This window comes from Panthera tigris, chromosome B4, assembly GCF_018350195.1.
Source record: "Panthera tigris isolate Pti1 chromosome B4, P.tigris_Pti1_mat1.1, whole genome shotgun sequence".
Taxonomy (NCBI): Eukaryota; Metazoa; Chordata; class Mammalia; order Carnivora; family Felidae; genus Panthera; species Panthera tigris.
The window spans coordinates 12,309,931-12,327,680 of NC_056666.1; the positions used below are offsets into that span (position 1 = coordinate 12,309,931).

The window sequence follows — 17,750 nt, forward strand, 5'->3', positions numbered from 1 at the left end:
TCACAATTCAAGAGGTCCTGCAGGTAAGATACCTGTGAAACAGTGCAAATGTCTAAGACTACGAGGTTGCGAAGCTGTCTCGTCCTGTGATCCTGTGATTTATACTAAGAGATACAGATTTGGTCTTGTTTCTGGCACAGAAGTTCCCCAGCCCTTGGAATTTCCTAAATGATGAGAGCAACAAAGGTGTCATTTGTTATGTTAAGGAGGTGACTTTCAGACCCCACCTAAAGTTAGGGCTGGTTGGCAGGAGAACCCACCCTTACCCCCACCCCCGGCCACCACCACTTTGGGTGAAGGGCCAGGAGCTGGAGATTGAGTTCAATCACCAATGGCCAATGAGTTAATCAGCTGTGCCTGTGCAATGAGGCCTCCATGAAAACCCAAAAGGGGGTGATACAGAGGGCTCCCGGGTGGGTGAACAAATGGAGGCTGGGGGAGAGTGGTGCGCTCAGAGAGCGCGGAGGCTCCTGGCCTCTGCGTCTCCTCCCTCTGGCCCGTCCTGAGTCCTATCCTTTTATAATAAATTGGTCATCTAGTAAGTAAAATGATGCTGAGTTCTGTGAGCCCCTCAAGCCAATTAACCAAACCTGAGGAGGGGGTCACGGGACCCTCAATTACAGCAGGCAGTCAGAAGTGTGGGTGACAACCTGGGCTTGTGACTGTCGTCGGAAGGAGGGGTGAGTGGGGGGTGTGGGGAGCAGTCTTGTAGGACTGAGCTCTTACTCTGGCTCCGATGCTATCGGGATAGAAAGTGTCAGAACTGATGAGTCGTAGGGCCTGCAGCTCGTGTCCCAAGAATTGCTTGTTGGTGTGGCGACACTCCCCCCAGTGGAACCCGTTTAGTCCCATGACGTCTATTAAAATTCTGCAAGGAGAATATTCTGAGAAACACATACATTGGGAAACCGTAGCCTATAGAATAAATTTGCCAAGGTTTTTGACCATTTGGCTCCAAGCTTTATCTTCCGTGCCTCTACATACACTTCCAACTGTTGCCAGACTCTCTGCCCTCCGACAGGACAGACTTCTCCTCCTCCTCCTCCTCCTTTTTTGAGAGAGCGTGCAAACAAGCAGGGAAGGAGGGCCAGAGGGAGAGAGAGGGGAAGAGAGGGAATCCGAAGCAGGCTCCACACTCAGCGCGGAGGAGCCTGGCTCGGGGCTCGATCCCACAACCCTGGGATCACGACCCGAGCTGAAATCAAGAGTCGGACGCTCAATCGATGGAGGCACCCGGGCGCCCCAACGTAACAGACTGCTAAGCTCCCTGAATGCTGCCCTTTGTCCCGCCGAGCCTTCTCCGACCGGCGGCTTTGCTGGTGTGACTGCCGTCCCCGCTCCCTGCCCGTGCACGTACTCCTCCCCTGGCCTCAGCTCAGGTCCCTCTTCCTCCACAAAGACGTCCAACCCCATCTCCACCCTCGGAACCGCTAATTTGGTTGACTGGTACCGCCTTGTGGCCCAAACGCCACGTGGTGTCTTGGGATGTACAGTCCGGAGCTTGAATTACCTCTGTAGTTGTGGGGGTTTATGTTTTGTCTCGTTACCGACCCTTTGCAGGCAGTGACCACGCGGAGGTTCTTTTTGTCTCTCTTCCTGGTGCGGGGCCCTCTGTACAGTAGGTGCCCAGTGCGCAGTTGTTGGCTGGCTTCGGGTCTCTTGGGACTCGTGGTCTTCGGATTTTCTCAGGCTGGTGCTGCCGGACCTCCTGGGACATGACGTCGGTCATTCTGGCGGGCAGAGTGCCAGGGCGGCCGTGTGAGGGGAGGGAAGGGGGGGAACCTGCTGGCTGACAGGGACCCAGGGAAGCAAGGGACAGGCCGAGCGTGTGGCCCAAGGAGGTGAGTTCTGGTGTGTCAGTCCCCCCTGTAGCCCTCTGGGGGCCGCGGTCTCAACAGCCCAAAGAGAAGGGGCTGGGTTTCAGCCTTGCCCCCTCGCGGCACCCCACTGTCCGTGTTCCCACCTCGCGCCCCCTCCGCGGCCTCTTGGAGACTTGGCACTTCTAGTCGCTTCCGTAACGCCACCCACTCGTCTCCAGTCAGATGTGACGCTCTCGCAGGGGAAGCTTCGAATCGGCTCCGATCCGTCAGGGGAGCGAGTTCACACATGGGTCTCGTGGCTCACAAGTTGCAGGTGATCCACCTCAGCTCTGAGGGTGGGGGCCTACCGTGTGTCCCGGGGGCTCCAGGGGCTCCCAACCTCCAGCGTGTGGCAGGAGGGTCTGCAGGACTTCGTAAAGAGCACCTGGGCCCCACCCGGAGCCCGGGGCCGCTCTGGGAGATGCTGCGTGGCTGACAGGTTCCCAGGCGTCATCCGTGCCGCCGGCCTGGGGAGTTCGCATGTTGAGGACGGTGTTTAGGCATCACCTCCTTCTGGCTCCCCCAGCCCTGTCACCTGCGGGAAACCTCTCCCTGCCAGAGTAGGGGGTTCTCCGCGACTCCAGTGACTTCCCTCGTTCTGGAGATGGTTTGACTTCCATTTAGTCTCCGCTAATCCCCGTGTGGACGGATGGACAGTGGAGAGAGGGAGGAAACGAGGGACAGAAAGATACCAGAGCTGAGTAAATGGCAGATCCAGTATTGAGACCCTGGTCGCTCTGGTCGCAAACCTCTTTCTTTGAGCCACTCTGTCTGCTGTGTTCTCTTGGAAACTTTTTAATAAAGAACCTGTTGGCGGCTGGAGGCACCGGCCACTTCTCAGCCTCTTTGCTGGCAGGATGTCGGGGGTATTTCAGACGAAACGATTCAAGTGAAACACTTAAGGCCTGACACATAACAAATATCCAACACCTTCACATGGAAGCTCATCTTAAAGCAAAGGGCTTAGAAGCACGGGCGCTAGGGGCACCTGGGTCGGTTAAGCGTCCAACTCTGGGTTTTGACTCCGGTTGTGATTGAACGATTCGTGGGTCTGAGCCTCACATCAGGCTCTGTGCTGACAGTGCAGAGCCCACTTAGGATTCTCTCTCTCTCCTCTCTCTGCCCTCTCTCCTGCTCATGCCCTCTCTCTTTCTCTCCCTCTCTCTCTCCCTCCCCCCGCACCCCACCCCACTCGTGTGTGCATTCTCTTTCTCTCTCAAAATAAATAAATGTTAAAAAAAAAAAAAAAGCATTGGAAAGGCACATCATATAAGCCCATCTCATTGGGGTTATTCTGAATGCTTCCTGCACCTGAGTGTGGGAGTCAGAGTCACAGTCCTGTGTTACTTTTTTTTTAAGTTTATTTATTTTTGAGAGACAGAGAGACAGAGCGTGAGTGGGGGAGTGGCAGAGAGAGAAGGAGACACAGAATCCGAAGCGGGCTCCGGGCTCCGCACCGTCAGCACAGGGCCCGACGCGGGGCTCGAGCGCAGGAACCGCGAGATCATGACCTGAACGTCATCAGGTCAGATGCTGAACCGACTGAGCCACCCAGGCACCTCACTGTGTTTCAGATCTTGACCAAACCTAGTCCTTAGTTCTGTGAGCTGAAACAAATGATCTCACTTTTTTTCATCTGTTAAGTGGGGATAATGATAGTATCTACTTCGTAGGACGGTTTTGTGGATTACACGAGTGAAGCTGTTCTTGCAAAGCATCACAACAGTGCCCAGCACGCACCGTGTGCGGGAGGTATTAGCCGGTGCTACACGGGGACTTGACAGCCACAAATCCGTTAGGTGAGCGCAAAACTGCACAGACGAGTAAGAGCCCTACGAGACAACAGACTCTCATGGCCTCAACCGCTGAAGTTCTTGGCCTCGATTGCTACGGCAACGCACCCCGTGTTTCATTTTTCTTAGGTAGCCATTCTCCAAATCCCAATGGCCCGCATGGTATTGTTTTTGAACTGATGTGTCAGATGCACTTACACCTCAGATGGGCTTCTCGTTGTCTGGCAGCTAATACATTTTTTATAAAGCATCGTCTCTAGTTTCCTCTCAAGCTACCGAGAGGATACCTTTTCCTGTTACGCCGTTGAGCAGGTTTTTCTCTTTTTCCTTTCAAAGGAGAGCATTAACGTCCAGAGTCCAGTAAGTAGGTTCAACGTACATATTGTTGGAGTAACGAGTTGAAGTTTTCACTGGAGCTTAGGTGACATTTCAGAGGCCTGTATTCCAAGAGGCTACAGTGATATTTCAGGTATTCCTAACAGTATCCGAGGGGCAGGCAGGACATATTCACAGATACGTAGACCACTGGGCCTTTTCTTTCTTTACCTTTATTTTCCTTTTAGAAAAAGATACCTGTGTACTTTGGAAAACATACACAAATAATTTCTTAAAATCACATACAATTCTATCACCCAGAGATAACCACTGTAAAAACTTCTCTTTCCTGTCCATGTGTATAAATACTTCTTTTTCAAAATGTGAGTAGGCTGACAATAACACATCATCTGTACCTTTTGATCTTTTGTATTTATTTTGAGAGAGAGAGAGAGAGAGAGCGCGCACGCAAGGGAGGGGCAGACAGAGAGAGAATCCCAAGCAAGCTCCACGCTGGCAGCACAGAGCCCGACACGGGGCTTAGTCTCACGACTGCGAGATCATGACCTGAGCAGAAACCAAGAGTCAGACGCTCAACCGACTGAGCCGCCCAGGCGCCCTCGTCTGCATCTTTTTAAAGCTGTTGGTAGCTGTAGACATACATATTTTGGAAATGCTGCAACTTGTCTGTGTTTGTAGTTACTCACAGCTACTGTTAGTTCTAACCTTATAACTGTGTCTCTGAAATTAAGACGTATGATCAGGCCGAACGTACTGTTTGACGGTGATTCGCCACTAACATTCCTCTGGGGCCTTAACTATTCTACACTACTAAAAAAAAAAAAAAAAAATCTTTAAAATAATCTCCCTTCTCATCGCAAAAGCAGCATGTTCCCTAAAGGAAAATTATTTTAGGTAAACCACAGGAAGAACATTTTGAAGCACCTGTAATCTCAACGTCCAGAGCCAACTGTCACCAACACTTCGATGTGTGTTCTCTTAGACTTTTTTCCTATGAGTTTGTGTTTTCAAAAAGAGAAAAGGAGCTCCTACGGTACCTATTGTTCTGGGACCTGCACTCTTTCCACTGATTGACTGTGGATCTCCAGGCACAACATTTAAACTGGCTGCGTAGTATTCCGTCTTAAGGGTGTATTGGAATTTAAACTCCTGTCGGACACTGCAAATTGTTTCTTTCTGTTGGTTGGTTTATTTTAACTATGTGTGATGAACACCCTGTGGCTCTGTGGCTCGATCTTTGGGCGAATCTTTATTGCTTTCAGAACAGTTCCTTCAAGCAGAATTGCTGGGTCAAAGGTTTTAAACCAATTTGATTTATGTTGCCAACCGCCCTCAGAAATACTGTACTAATTAACATGTCTATTAGTGGTGTCTAAGTTCCTTTCAATACCAGAAACACTCCTGCTACTTTTCTTTCAAATTCTCTCAACTGTATGAATAACTACAATATTTCAGACTACTCTTGTAATATGCCTTTCCTGGTTTGTTTTTTTTTTCTTGGTCTAATTTTAGCATTTTAAGAAATTTATCTTGAGAGAGAGACAGCAAGCACATAAGCACGAGCAGGGGTGGGGGCAGAGAGAGGGAGAGAGAGAATCTCAGGCTGGATCCATGCTGTCAGCTCAGCATGGGGCTTGATCCCATGAACCAGGAGATCATGACCGGAGCAGAAATCAAGAGTCAGACGCTTAACTGACTGGGCCACCCAGGCGCCCCAATTTCAGCATTTTAATATTTATTGGCTATTTGATTTATAAGAGTTGGGCATGCGGTAAGTATCGTCTTTCTTAAAAACCATTTATTCTGCAAATATTTTTCTCATGTTTGTCATTTGCTATTAAATTTTGCAAAACTTTGAAACTATGATTTTACTAGGATCTTCATGTTTGGGAAATCCTTTCCTCAAGCTTAGATAACTATTAATTTAAAATTGCCTAGTATTTTTATTATTTGTTTTGCTTAAATCCTTGAAGTATCTGGAATCAATTGCCACATACAAAGGTAGGAGGGTCTGATTTTATTACTAGTTGTTAACAACATCTTTATTGGGATAGAATTCACCTCCATAAAATTCATGTGCTATATACTGAATGTTCATGTAGAAGTCTTTGTGTGCACATGTTTTCAGTTCTCTTGGGTATATTCTAGGTCTTACAGTAACTCTATGTTTAACTTGTGGAGGAATTGCCAATCTGTTTTCCAAGGAGCCTGCACCATTTTACATTCCCACGAGCAATGTTTCAGGGGTCCAATTTCTCCACATTCATACAACACTTCTGTTGTCTGTCATTTGATTACAGCCTTCTCTGTGGGTGTGAAGTGGTTTTGATTTGCATTTCCCTAATGACTGTGATGTTGAGCATCTTTTCATATGCTTATCAGCCTATTGGCCATTTATATATCTTTCGAGAAGTCTGTTCAAATCTTTTGCCCATTTTTAAATTGGGTTATCTTTTTATTTTTGAGTTGTGAAACTTTTTATATATTCTAGATACCAATTCTTTATCAGATCTATGTTTTGCAAATCTGTTCGTCCCTTCTGTGAGTTGTCTTTTGGTTTTCTTTGCAGCACAAAAATGTTTCATCTCGGGGCTCCTGGGTGGCTCAGTCAGTTAAGCATCTGACTTGATTTTGACTCAGGTCATGATCTCACGGTTTGTGAGACTGAGCTCCATGTTGGGCTCTGCACTGTCCGTGTGGAACCTGCTTGGGATTCTCTCCCCCCCCCCAACCCCCACTCCACCATGCATGCTCTCTCTCTCTCTCTAAATAAGTAAATAGAAACTTTAAAAGAAAGCGCTTCATTCTACGATGTTCCACTTATCCACTTCTGTCGCTTGTGCTTTTGGTGTCCTATCCAAGAAACCATTGCTTGACCCAAGAATATGAAGATCTACTTCTCTGTTTTCTTCTTAGAGTTGCATAGTGTTAGCTTTTACATTTAGGGCTATGATGCATTTTGTCAATTTTGTTTTTACAAATGGCTGGCCAGTTGTCCTCGACACGATTTACTGGATCATTTTTCCTTTCCCACCAAGTAAAATGGCACTGGTAGAACCAACAGCTAATTGCCCCCAGTAATTCTCTGCAGTAGTAGAAGAGATACACGCCCAAGATCACATTTTCTTCAGGACATCGTTTCCCTCCACCAACTTTTCCCCACCATTCCATAGGCTCCAATAGAAACCTATGCTGGTGAACCACATTAACATGGTTGACCTCATGGATGTGGATGTCTCCTAGGGGGTGCAGAAGGATAGGACTGGGTTTCTGGATGACCTCATGGAGCAGAGCTACCAACCAACACTGTGGACCACCCACCCGCTTCTGGGCTGTGATGAGTTAGAGAAAAACATCTGCATGTCATTTGAACCACTTTATATTTAGGCCTTTTTGTTACTACCCTTAATATATGCTGTATGTCGATCTAGGCGAGATTTTCCTTAAATTCCCATAATATTTTATTGATCTAAACTACAGCTGCAATTTCTGAAGTTTTATATGTTTAAATGAGGGAACGAGGGGAAGGGAGTAAATCTCTCTCAGTTTCCAAAGCATTTCTTGGCTCTCCTGCGTTCAATCTGTCCAATGAATTCAGACTAATTTTGTCAACTTTCACCACCTCCTCCTTCCCACCTCCAAAGTCACTGGGTACTTTCCAATCAAAAGTCGTTTCTTGGTCTTTGAGAGTTTGTTCGTTTTCGAAAGTTGTGTGTTGTTACAGTAGCCAAGGCGTGACCAAGGCTCTTGTCACTTAATACGGGCAGCAGCCAGTGTCTAGGGGGTCAGCCCGATGTTAAAATACGCCCACTCCACCTCCACTGGGAGCTGGTCTCATGAGGACACGGTGAGGGAAAGACCAGCTGTGGGTGTCGCCCCCCAAGGAACACCCACACAACGGAGCGGGTAGGACAAACATGGGCGAACAGCATTTGACGCGAACCATAGACACAAAACCTTCGCCACGAGGGTCAAGGCTGCCCACAGCTGTAGGTCTGTGTTACAGGGAGAGTCGGGGAGAGGAGGGGAAGGAGGCGGCATAGCTTCATACAGTGAAATACCTCCCTCGGGGACCACGCAGTGTCACAGCATTCATTGCAAGGGGGGACGGGGTCAGCGCGGGAGTTGTTAATTGAGTCGCTCCTGATTTCCCTTATCCGGTGGTTAGAAACACATCTCTTTTGGAGGACGTTTAATTCAGTAACAGATGGAGAAAGTGCCGTCCGCTGTAACGTATTCTCTCTTTCTCTGCATTGCGAGAGTACAGCAGCAAGTAGTTTTTCTACCAGAATATGCATTTGGTCCACCACTTCATTGAACCAATTTAGGACGCTCAATTTCCTTTGTAAAATTGATTTTCACTCCATATTCACATCGAGGGCCCTCCACTTTCTGAATCTGTTACGGCATCGTGGTGGGGAGTAGGAACAACCAGAAGTCGAGACAGCTAGTGTCTGAGCAGTTTCTCCACTGTGCGTGCTCCCATCAGCTTCATGTTTGGAAAGTATTTTATTTTATTTTATTTTTTTAAACATTTATTTATTTTTGAGACAGAGAGAGACAAAGCATGAACAGGGGAGGGTCAGAGAGAGAGGGAGACACAGAATCTGAAACAGGCTCCAGGCTCTGAGCTGTCAGCACAGAGCCCGACGTGGGGCTCGAACTCACGGACCGCAAGATCATGACCTGAGCTGAAGTCGGCCGCTTTACCGACTGAGCCACCCAGGTGCCTGGGTGTATTTTAAAGGAATTATCTAAAGTAGCTGAGTTTCAGAATTTAGGTTTAAAATGTCCCTCAATTTCTCAGCATTAGCAGATAAAAATGGCCAAAAAGAAAAAAAAAAAAAAGCAATTGAAAAGGCCCTTAAGTATCAAATCTGTTTGTGACATCGGCGTACTGTCCCGCCCGGGCCTCATTCCTAGACTGTTGCTTGGCTTTTTCATAATGATTCCTTTATGTTCTTTTAACCTCACTGATTACAAAATAGAAAGAATAAATACACACATAGATGTATAAATGCGTGTATATATAATTTAGGGGGATGATCAGTGTCGTACTTGGGAGGTTACAAAGTACAGGCACTGTTGATTTGTGTAAATTCAAAGTGTTGTTCCGCATCATTAGAGCTACCAAATTCGCACGGGCCCCCGAGCAGCATGTCTTGTGCGGACCTGTTGATGCAATTTCTCCGCCGTTTATGAAGAGTGTCGATAGCGGGACGGAGGAAGGGCTCATGATCTAAGACTAAGGGACAGAAGAAGGGAGAGGGCAGTACCTGACACCCCTCGCCTGTCACAGTCCACTCTTGCTCGGGGACAGGGATGTCCTGACAGTGTTTTCACCAGGGTCTGAAATCTTAATGGCCTTACAGATAAGACCCCTGGCCTCACGAGGCTTAGATGCCAGTGGAAAGTAGACAGTAAACAGCCATGTCATTAAGCAAGACAATGTCAGAGGGTGGTACGTGCTGAGCTGAGACTCGAATTCTGCTGAATGGATGGTGCTTCAAATCTTGATTGCCTCTCGCCTGGGGCAAAGCCCCTGGTCTGAGATTAAGTTCCCTTCTACAGCTCTGGAACACTCTGCACCTTCTGCGCAGCCGTTTTCTCAGGGCTCACACCTTGTGACGGTCCTGGCGAGCCCCATGCCCCAGGGCCCGTGGCTCACTGCTCTACCGGCCCCTAGAACAGCACCAGCCACACCCTCAGTGTCCAAGAGACACGTGAATGAACGAACGGAGTAACATCTGTACCTGAACTCGACTGCCATTCTTTGAGCGGCCCCTCCCCGTGCTCCCTCCCTGGGCGCACACAACACCCTGGGGCTCCCCAGCCCGAGCCCCCTCCCCTTCTTACAGCTGCACTCTCCTCTGCAGCCCAAGCCAGAGAGTCACCAAGTCCCCTTGGTTCCCTTTCTCATGCTTGGGCATTTGGGGTTCCGTCCTCTAAAGAAGTAAGTAGCCTTGGCTATTCCAACAGCTTCTTGATGGGACGCCTTGCTTCAGGCTGGCCCCTGTCCAGTAATGCCCCTGCTTCTGCCAGACAGGTCAGTACATTCACATGATGAATCATCATACGATGATGATCATATGGTGAATCATTCATATGATGACCATTCAGAGATCAAGACCTCTGAGGGTGCCTCAGTGGTCCCCCAACCCCCGGTCCTCCCAGTTTCTTGGGATGGTCTACACAACCTCTCCACTCTTTTCCTCTCTTTCCTGCCAGACTGACCCGACACGGCACCTGCCGCAGTGGGTGTTCAAGAAACGGCTGAGGCTGGGCCTGCGGGAGGGGACACGGCTCTGGTCTCGGGGGACAGGACAGCCCCCTTCCGGTGCGGCCTCCTGTGGTACCCCGGGCCCCCTCACGCTGCACTGGAGGGAGCCCTTTAGGGCTGTCAGTTGGATGACGCCCGAACGTGGGATCGAGGGCGTCCTGGCCTTTTGGGAGCACCTCACCGCGCGGCCTCCTCCCCAGCCGTCCGGCGGCTTTCTCCTGAAGCGGGAACAGCTCAGGCCTTCCCAAGCGAGGCCCCCAGAGAACCGGCCGACCAGCCGAAAGTGTTCCAGGCCAGGGGTGCTCCAGGCAGGGGGGGCGGCGGCGGGGGGGGGGGGGGGAAGGGTCAGTGCTGGGAATGCCTGCGGGGTGGGGGTGGGGCGGGCGCCCAGTGAGAAGCAGCGCCCTCCCGTGTTCAGAGAGGGGACTAAGGCAATGACGTTTTACCAGCCACTTTGCATTGAAGAAGATTGATTTGTCCTTCTGATGTGTTGTTTCCATAGAAGCGGGGCTTAACCTTTTAAGTGAAGATTATAAAGCTACCTAATTCATTTAAAATTAGGCTTCAATTCTATCAGCGCTTAATGCTCAAGTGTTACTGTGGGAGTTGAGGCAGACAGTGATCTGACTCCCAGGGGGCGCCTGCGACTTTCTCGATTTGAAGCCGCTCTTCCTGATGGCTATCTAGTTTGTTTCTTTATTTTTAAAAAATTAACTTCCTAAGGAGATACAACTTTCTGTGTAAGACCACCAGAGTATTAATAAATACCTTTTAATTAGTGGTTAGCACTGACTCCATAAACACAGGACTGGGACACAGGCACGGAACACAGGCATGTTCGATTAAAGTAATTTATTGTATTCTTCTGGAACGGACATAAAGAGCATCTTGGGAATTGATATCACAACACAACATTATACACCATTTTCACAACTAGCCTTGTGTTGAATTTTTTTTTAAAGAACATAGTAATTTTTAAAAAATCTAAATATTTACATATTAATAAAACATATATACAGAAGACTGAGACATTATCCGTAGATATGGAATTTTTCTTTTTACTAAGAAAGCCTATAAAAAGGATTTCTGAATAAAGTCTGAACAGTAGTCACAGTAAGTAAACACAAACACAATTCGAGTGCACAAAATGGGATTTCACTGGTGCGGTTTTGTGAGTACGTGGCTCCAATCTGTGGACGCACTGCACGTATTTGTGAGCTGAACAATCCCTACTCCTCCTCAAGTATCGAAAACTCCAAGCTGTCGCCCCGTCTTGGAAGGAAGGGCTTTGGAAGGTTCACGATGTATAATTAACAGATCCCACAGTTGTAAGGTAAATGTTTCTACCTGCATTAGCAACGCACTCATCTAACTGTAATAGAGTGGAAAGGTCACTAATTAATCTTTCCAGTTCCCTTGAGCAGTATTTCCTTCCGAGGGGCAGAGGACAAATTCCCAAACCTAAGCTGCAGGAAAACAAGAGCCCTGGTGTGCCGTGTTCCATTAGGACTGGTCTCAGGGAAGGGGCTGCTCACCGGCCTAAAACGTAAAAGGCTAATAACCCTAGGATGTGGTGGCAACGGTTTCTCGGGACCTTCCTCCCCGCCTCAGGAATAAGACAGGAGACGCACAGACGGGAGAGGGAGCTGTCTAGCGGTTGGGCTGAGTCCACAAGCCGCACCGAGAAGCAGTGTCATCACATTTCAGGGACGCCTCCAACCATCTCCCTCCGGTTGATGAGCTGGTCGTCAGTGGACCACCGACTCGGCCCGGGACCCCCTCCTGGCTCAGGTTCAGCGCGATGGGGCGCAAGTGCCTCGGACAGGGCGCCTCTACAGTAACTCTGAGCTCTCCCCCTCTGACTTGGTTCCAGTGCTAGGCAAAGGTAGGTAAGGGTCAGCACAACGATTTCTCCCCCTCTGCTTTGGCATTTCTACCGTCCAAGTTTCTTTCCAGCCAACTATTTGGCCTCCGGGTCAGGTGCTAAAGATTTCACGGGAGTTGGCTTTATACAGTGAATGAGGTCTACACGCAGTGTTTGTGAGGAAAACGGCTTAGAGTCACCATCTTTTTGGAGAAGGGAACCTGGAGGTAAATATTTCTGTACCACAGATACCCACATGGCAAGATAGCGCTTTAGTATAAACCCATATTTTCGTATGTCGGTTTCATATGACGCGGAAAGCAAGTGTACCGGGAAAATGAACTATGTAATTTTAAGGACATTTGTGGCTGGCTGCCACGCCACGCCAAGACACCGACGGCTCAGTTTAGGCCATCTGTGAAAACAGTTGTTACGTATCATGTCAGTCACCGGTTACTTTGAGTTTCTTGCCTTTTCATTTTTTTTTTTTTAATGTTTATTTTTGAGAGACAGAGCACGAGCGGGGGAGGGGCAGAGAGAGAGAGAGAGAGGGAGACCCAGAATCCAAAGCAGGCTCCAGGCTCCGAGCTGTCAGCCCCGAGCCCGACGCGGGGCTCGAACCCACGAACCGTGAGATCGTGACCTGAGCCCAAGTCGGACACTTAACCGACTGGGCCACTCAGGTGCCCCGAGCGTCTCGCCTTTTAACTAGTCATTTTGTCACTGTGTTGATACGACCCACGCGAAAGGTTTTTCTTCCCTAGGAATTCATAGCTCATTTGCGCTTATTCAGTTACAAGTGGCTATTTTTGGAGGAACTGATGTCACAGATGATTTTGTCTAATAGGGCAGAGCTAGCTTATCTCCCCAATCAACGGTTTCATCTTCCGGGCCGCTGAAGGCCTAATTGACGTTGGCCTTCCCAACTGCTCCCTCAGTGCCGAGAAGAGCTCTTCTCCTGTAGGCTGCGTCTACGCAATGCACGTTAAAATAAATACACGTCAGAACTCTCTATATTCACCTTGAGCTTATGAGGAAAAGAACAGAGAAGAGAGGACTGCTTTTTAGTGAACAGTGAACTGACTGGATCATACGCTGGGCTTCTAAGAGGGAATGCGTGAGTCAACTCTCAAAAACGATTTCTAAAACTCTTAGGGCAAATTGGAGGCTTGATGATCACATACTACAAAGCGAGTAGGTGACAACTTTTCAGGTATGACGGGAAAGAGTCACAGAACACCCACACTCGGCAGGAAGTAACCTGAAATGCTACGTGGATCTTTGAGGGGACTCAAACGGAAGAGTCACGTGTGCTCACGGACACTGTCACTAAAAGGGAAGTCTGGGCAGTGACATCTGGCTCTGTGTCTTCCGTGTTTTCTCTCCTGGTGTCAAATACACTACCTACGACACAGACAAGACAACGAGAGGGGGGGCACTTCTCCAAAGAAGAGCTGCACAGTTTTCTGTGACGGGGCTAGAGGCGAGGGCGCCAGGTGGGGAGAGAACCTGGCCGAGGAAGCCTCGGTTTCTTTTTCTGTTTTTAATGTTTAGTCGCTTTTTGGGAGACAGAGACAGAGCACGAGCAGGGGAGAGGCAGAGAGAGAGGGAGACACAGCATCCGAAGCAGGCTCCAGGCTCCAGGCTCGGAGCGGTCAGCACAGAGCCCGACGCGGGGCTGGAACTCGGGAACCGTGAGATCGTGACCTGAGCCGAAGTCGGAGGCTTAACTGACGGAGCCACCCAGGCGCCCCGAGGAAGCCTCTGTTTCATATTTAAATCCCTAAGTTCTCGGCCAAGGCTTTAGTTAGTTGTGCTACGCGAGCCGTTTTAGAAATTTGTAATGATAACTTTTACAGGGAAGTCCGTGAATGTGTGTTACTACTGGAGTATGTCCACATATTGTCCAGGAAGAGACAATGGCTACACAAAATACAGTTTACCTGTAACAGAGATCATGATGCAGCTATTAAGGTACCGTGTATGAAGATTTGTGAAAAATGGAAAATGCTCGTTAGGTTAAAAAAAAAAAAAAAACAAAACCACCCAGAAAACAAAATTTTATCTATTTGATCTCCAACTGTGTAAATAAATAAATTCAGAGAAAAGTCTGGGGGAAAACACCCAGTAATGGTCGTCTCTGAGTGGTAAAGTTAATTTCTGTTTTCTTCCTTGTACTTTTGTTACTTCTTTGAAAGTATGTAAAAGACTGCCAATTCGAGACAAACACCGCTGGGCTCGGGCTGGGGGGGTGGGGGGCTTGCTCTACCCTATTTCCAAATGAGAAGCCCCCTTTGTAAATTTTAGAAAGCACTGCTCGATTTCACTTGCTCTTTGCTGATTTTTTTTTTTCCCCCAACACAAAGTGTTCGCCCGTCCCGGGCGCTTTCTCGCGGTTGCCAGAGCGCCCTCCAACACCCGGCCTGCCGCCCGGGACGGGGGGGGGGGGTTGCTCCCCGAGGGCGGGCGTTTGTGCCCAGGACCCAACAGCGTGGGTTCCTGCGAGCTGCCCACACGCACTTACCGGCAGGGGTGTGAGGGCAAAGAAACGAAGAAACTACATTTTTCCGCTGCAAAAGCCGTAGGCGCTCTTGTGGAAGCTAGACAGACAGAAGGCTGCTTGCCTGTAATGGATGGATGCGAATGTCCCTGGACTGCCTGACTGTCCCCCTGACTTGCTGAATCCCGCTTCTTGCAAACGCTTAAGGATTTACGCCCCTCTCCCCGCCCCTCCCCAACACACGTGGGTTTGGGAAGAGGAAAAAGACCTTAAGAAGGTAATAAAGGCGTTGTTAGATCTTTAGAAACAGGACCGACCGCTGCCAGCTCAGATGGAGCAGATCGGGAAAGTCTGGCCGGGGAGTCTCACACGTGCAAGAAGGGTGCACTTCACCTCTGGGGCAGCCGCGTTAGGGCACACGCAAGGGAAGGGTCCGGAGTGGCGCTGTGTTCAAAGACGCTGCCCAGACCCGGGGTTTTACTTTAGGGCCCATCAAGACACGCTAGTCTCATCACTGACTCCAGTCATTCATTGAGTTTAAACTGCAGGAGGTTTTCGGGCAGACTTAACGGCGGACATTCTAACGGTGAAGACAGACACTGGAATGGAATCCTAAAGGGATTAGTACATCCATCAGCTCTTAGGGTCTTTAAGAAACATGCGGAGAAAAGCTGGCTTTGGCTTAGGTATGAGAAAGCTATGCGGTGTAATGGCTGGAAGTCGAGAGGCCTGGGCTCCGGCCCAGCCACCAACCAGCTGTGAGACCTTGAGAAAGTCATTTAGTGTTTCTGGGCCTCAGGCTTTTTTACCTGTAAAATAAAAGGACTGGATAAAAAGAAGGGATGGGACTAGATGATCTCTAACGTTCCTTCTTTCTCAGATTCCTTGACATTCTTTTCAGTTCCATGAGGTGGTTCTACCATCCCGTGTTCAATTTCCTCATCTGAAACATCTCTCTGCCTCCATCTTCGGACAGGAAAATGCAAAGGTATTATTTCAAGGGGAATGGGTTTCAAGTGGTTATAGTAGTACTTTCAATAACAGCAAAAGTCCAGGGTGTCAGAAGACAGTGAGGACGGGCAGCCCAAATGCCCCGGGGCCAGTGGGGCTGGGGCAGCCGGGGGAGGAAGTCTGCCTCCCGAAATGCACAATTTCGTTACTGGTAGTAAATTTCCTGCATCTGCCGGGAGGGGGCCAGGTGTGATAAGAACAAGGCTAACCCGAGTTGTCCTGACAGACGAGGACACGATGGGAAGGAACAATAGAGATCATGCAATTCAATTATCTTAATTCATAAATGTGGAAACAGGGCCCAACAAGGAGATGGCCGTGTATGGGAAGAACTTGATATAAGCAGGTCCTTTTTGCACCAGGCGGCTCATTTCATTTGTTTGTCCATCGATCTGTTGCTTAGCTACGCGGTGACCGAGAAGGTTCTGCATCGTTTGCAGGGTTGAGCTTTCTCATCGTTCTGAGGCTCACTCACCCGTGTCTGTCCTACCTGCGAGCTCTGCTTTCCTTGCCATCCCGGGACAAGTGCCATCAAGGAACAGGTGACCTAGCCGAGTTCCTACACAGACTGGCTACTGTACTGAGTTTTGCCGAATTTTATTTAAAACTTGCCACCCCACATCTGGAATTGAGCATTTTCACTTAGAGGGTTTTTTGGGGGTGTCCGGGTTTGGTGGGCAGAGAATCTCCAGGTAGTCTCGTGAGGGCAGTCAATAAAGAGCCCCCACAACTACTGAGGGAATAAATTATCATCTGGCAAACTGATCAGATCCCGTCTCTTGGGCTCTCGGGGAGGAACCAACACAGAGGCAGGAGGCCAGCCAGGGTCACAAAGGATGGGAACCTGGAATTATGTCTATGGCTTACCATGTTCTATGCGGCTGATCTGGTTTGGGTTCTAGGAATGTGCACCCGTGCTAGACGGACTGGCTTCTTCAGTCACTCGCTTAAAACACCCGTATTCGTCAGGTGTCCGTTATAAGAAGAGCAATGACTGACTGCCTCTCAAAACCCTTTTGGGGTGGGGGCAGTGGACGGGGACAGAACGGACATGAATTTCACCACAGAACTGGTGATCCTTGTTCTAAAAAGAAATATCATTTCCTGTTAAAGTACTTTCAACGGCAGCAGGTTTGGGGAGGCACGTGTTGTGACACCAAGGTCTTAGGGCTTGCTGTTCTGAGGTTTTTGAGACTAGGAGACAGGGCGTGAGGCAAAAGAGCTTTTCATACTCAATGTAAAACTATCTCTGAGCACAAGGCACTGAGAAGCTCTGATTCCTAGGGCCGGGGCCAGGAGCAGTCTGCTCAAGCCTCTGCACCTCTGACGTTACGCACATTTTCAATGCCAGTGTTTTCAGGGGCTGTATTTTCCAGCGGGTGTTGGAAATGGAAATGTGTTTTACCTGTTGGCGGTAGAGAGATGCCGTCCAGTCTCTCATCACCATCCGCTGCCTCTGCTGGTGGCAAACAGAAAACACAAATCTCGTCAGTTTCGGGGAGCGCGTTGATTTTACGGAATACAGTAATACAATTAAAGAATTCCAGTATGCATACGCTCAACTTTCTTTCCCCTTTTCGGCATCTGTTGGTTCGCGTTACAGATTTTAGTACCATTATTTAAATCAAACATTGTTTTAAGATAATGATAGGAGGTTTGCTCCTGCATTACTTTTTTTTTTTTTTTTTTTTTTTTTTGCTATCTTGTGACCTTATTCTATCAATCATTGACGATTTCAGTTCATTTTCACTTGTTTGCGTGGACTTAAAATCTTCGCCCAGAATCCGGGGTGAATTGTTCAAACATGATCATCAAAGGCACAGAGGTCGGTGAATCGCTGTGGCAGAATTTTCCCCGGTCATCCCCAGAACCACCCTAACCATCCCCGCGAGCGAGGCTCAGGAAATCCTGAGAATCAGCCCTTCCTCGGAGATGACTGGAAATTGGCATCAATTTAGTCATAGAGAAAGTCAGAAGGAATAAGTGTATCTTCAAAAGCTTTGTCACGTCTCTGTTTCAAAATGCAAACCTTTGCTCACGTCTGCTGTGTTTTAATCTCCTTAAGGGTTTTCCAAAGGCAGATCCTTAGAGAAAACCTTCCGCTACA

The 17,750-nt window shown here is 48.7% G+C and overlaps 1 protein-coding gene across 9 annotated transcripts in view; it reads right to left on the reverse strand.

Moving 5' to 3' along the window:
* Positions 1 to 13,822: 13,822 nt before the first annotated feature.
* Positions 13,823 to 17,750, reverse strand: part of BEND7 (BEN domain containing 7) — a 77,295-nt gene continuing 73,367 nt past the window's right edge. For 3 of the 9 annotated variants that reach the window (XM_042991081.1, XM_042991084.1, XM_042991085.1), the window contains 2 exons: positions 17,049 to 17,102; positions 14,575 to 14,756 (listed from right to left, as the gene is read on the reverse strand). In XM_042991081.1, the coding sequence (XP_042847015.1) occupies positions 14,653 to 14,756; positions 17,049 to 17,102 (158 nt within the window). In that variant the 3' untranslated portion in view covers positions 14,575 to 14,652. Of the gene's footprint in view, positions 14,076 to 14,574; positions 14,757 to 15,146; positions 15,599 to 17,048; positions 17,103 to 17,750 lie in introns of those variants that run through there. The other 6 variants (XM_042991077.1, XM_042991078.1, XM_042991083.1 and 3 more) reach the window with 6 other exon arrangements.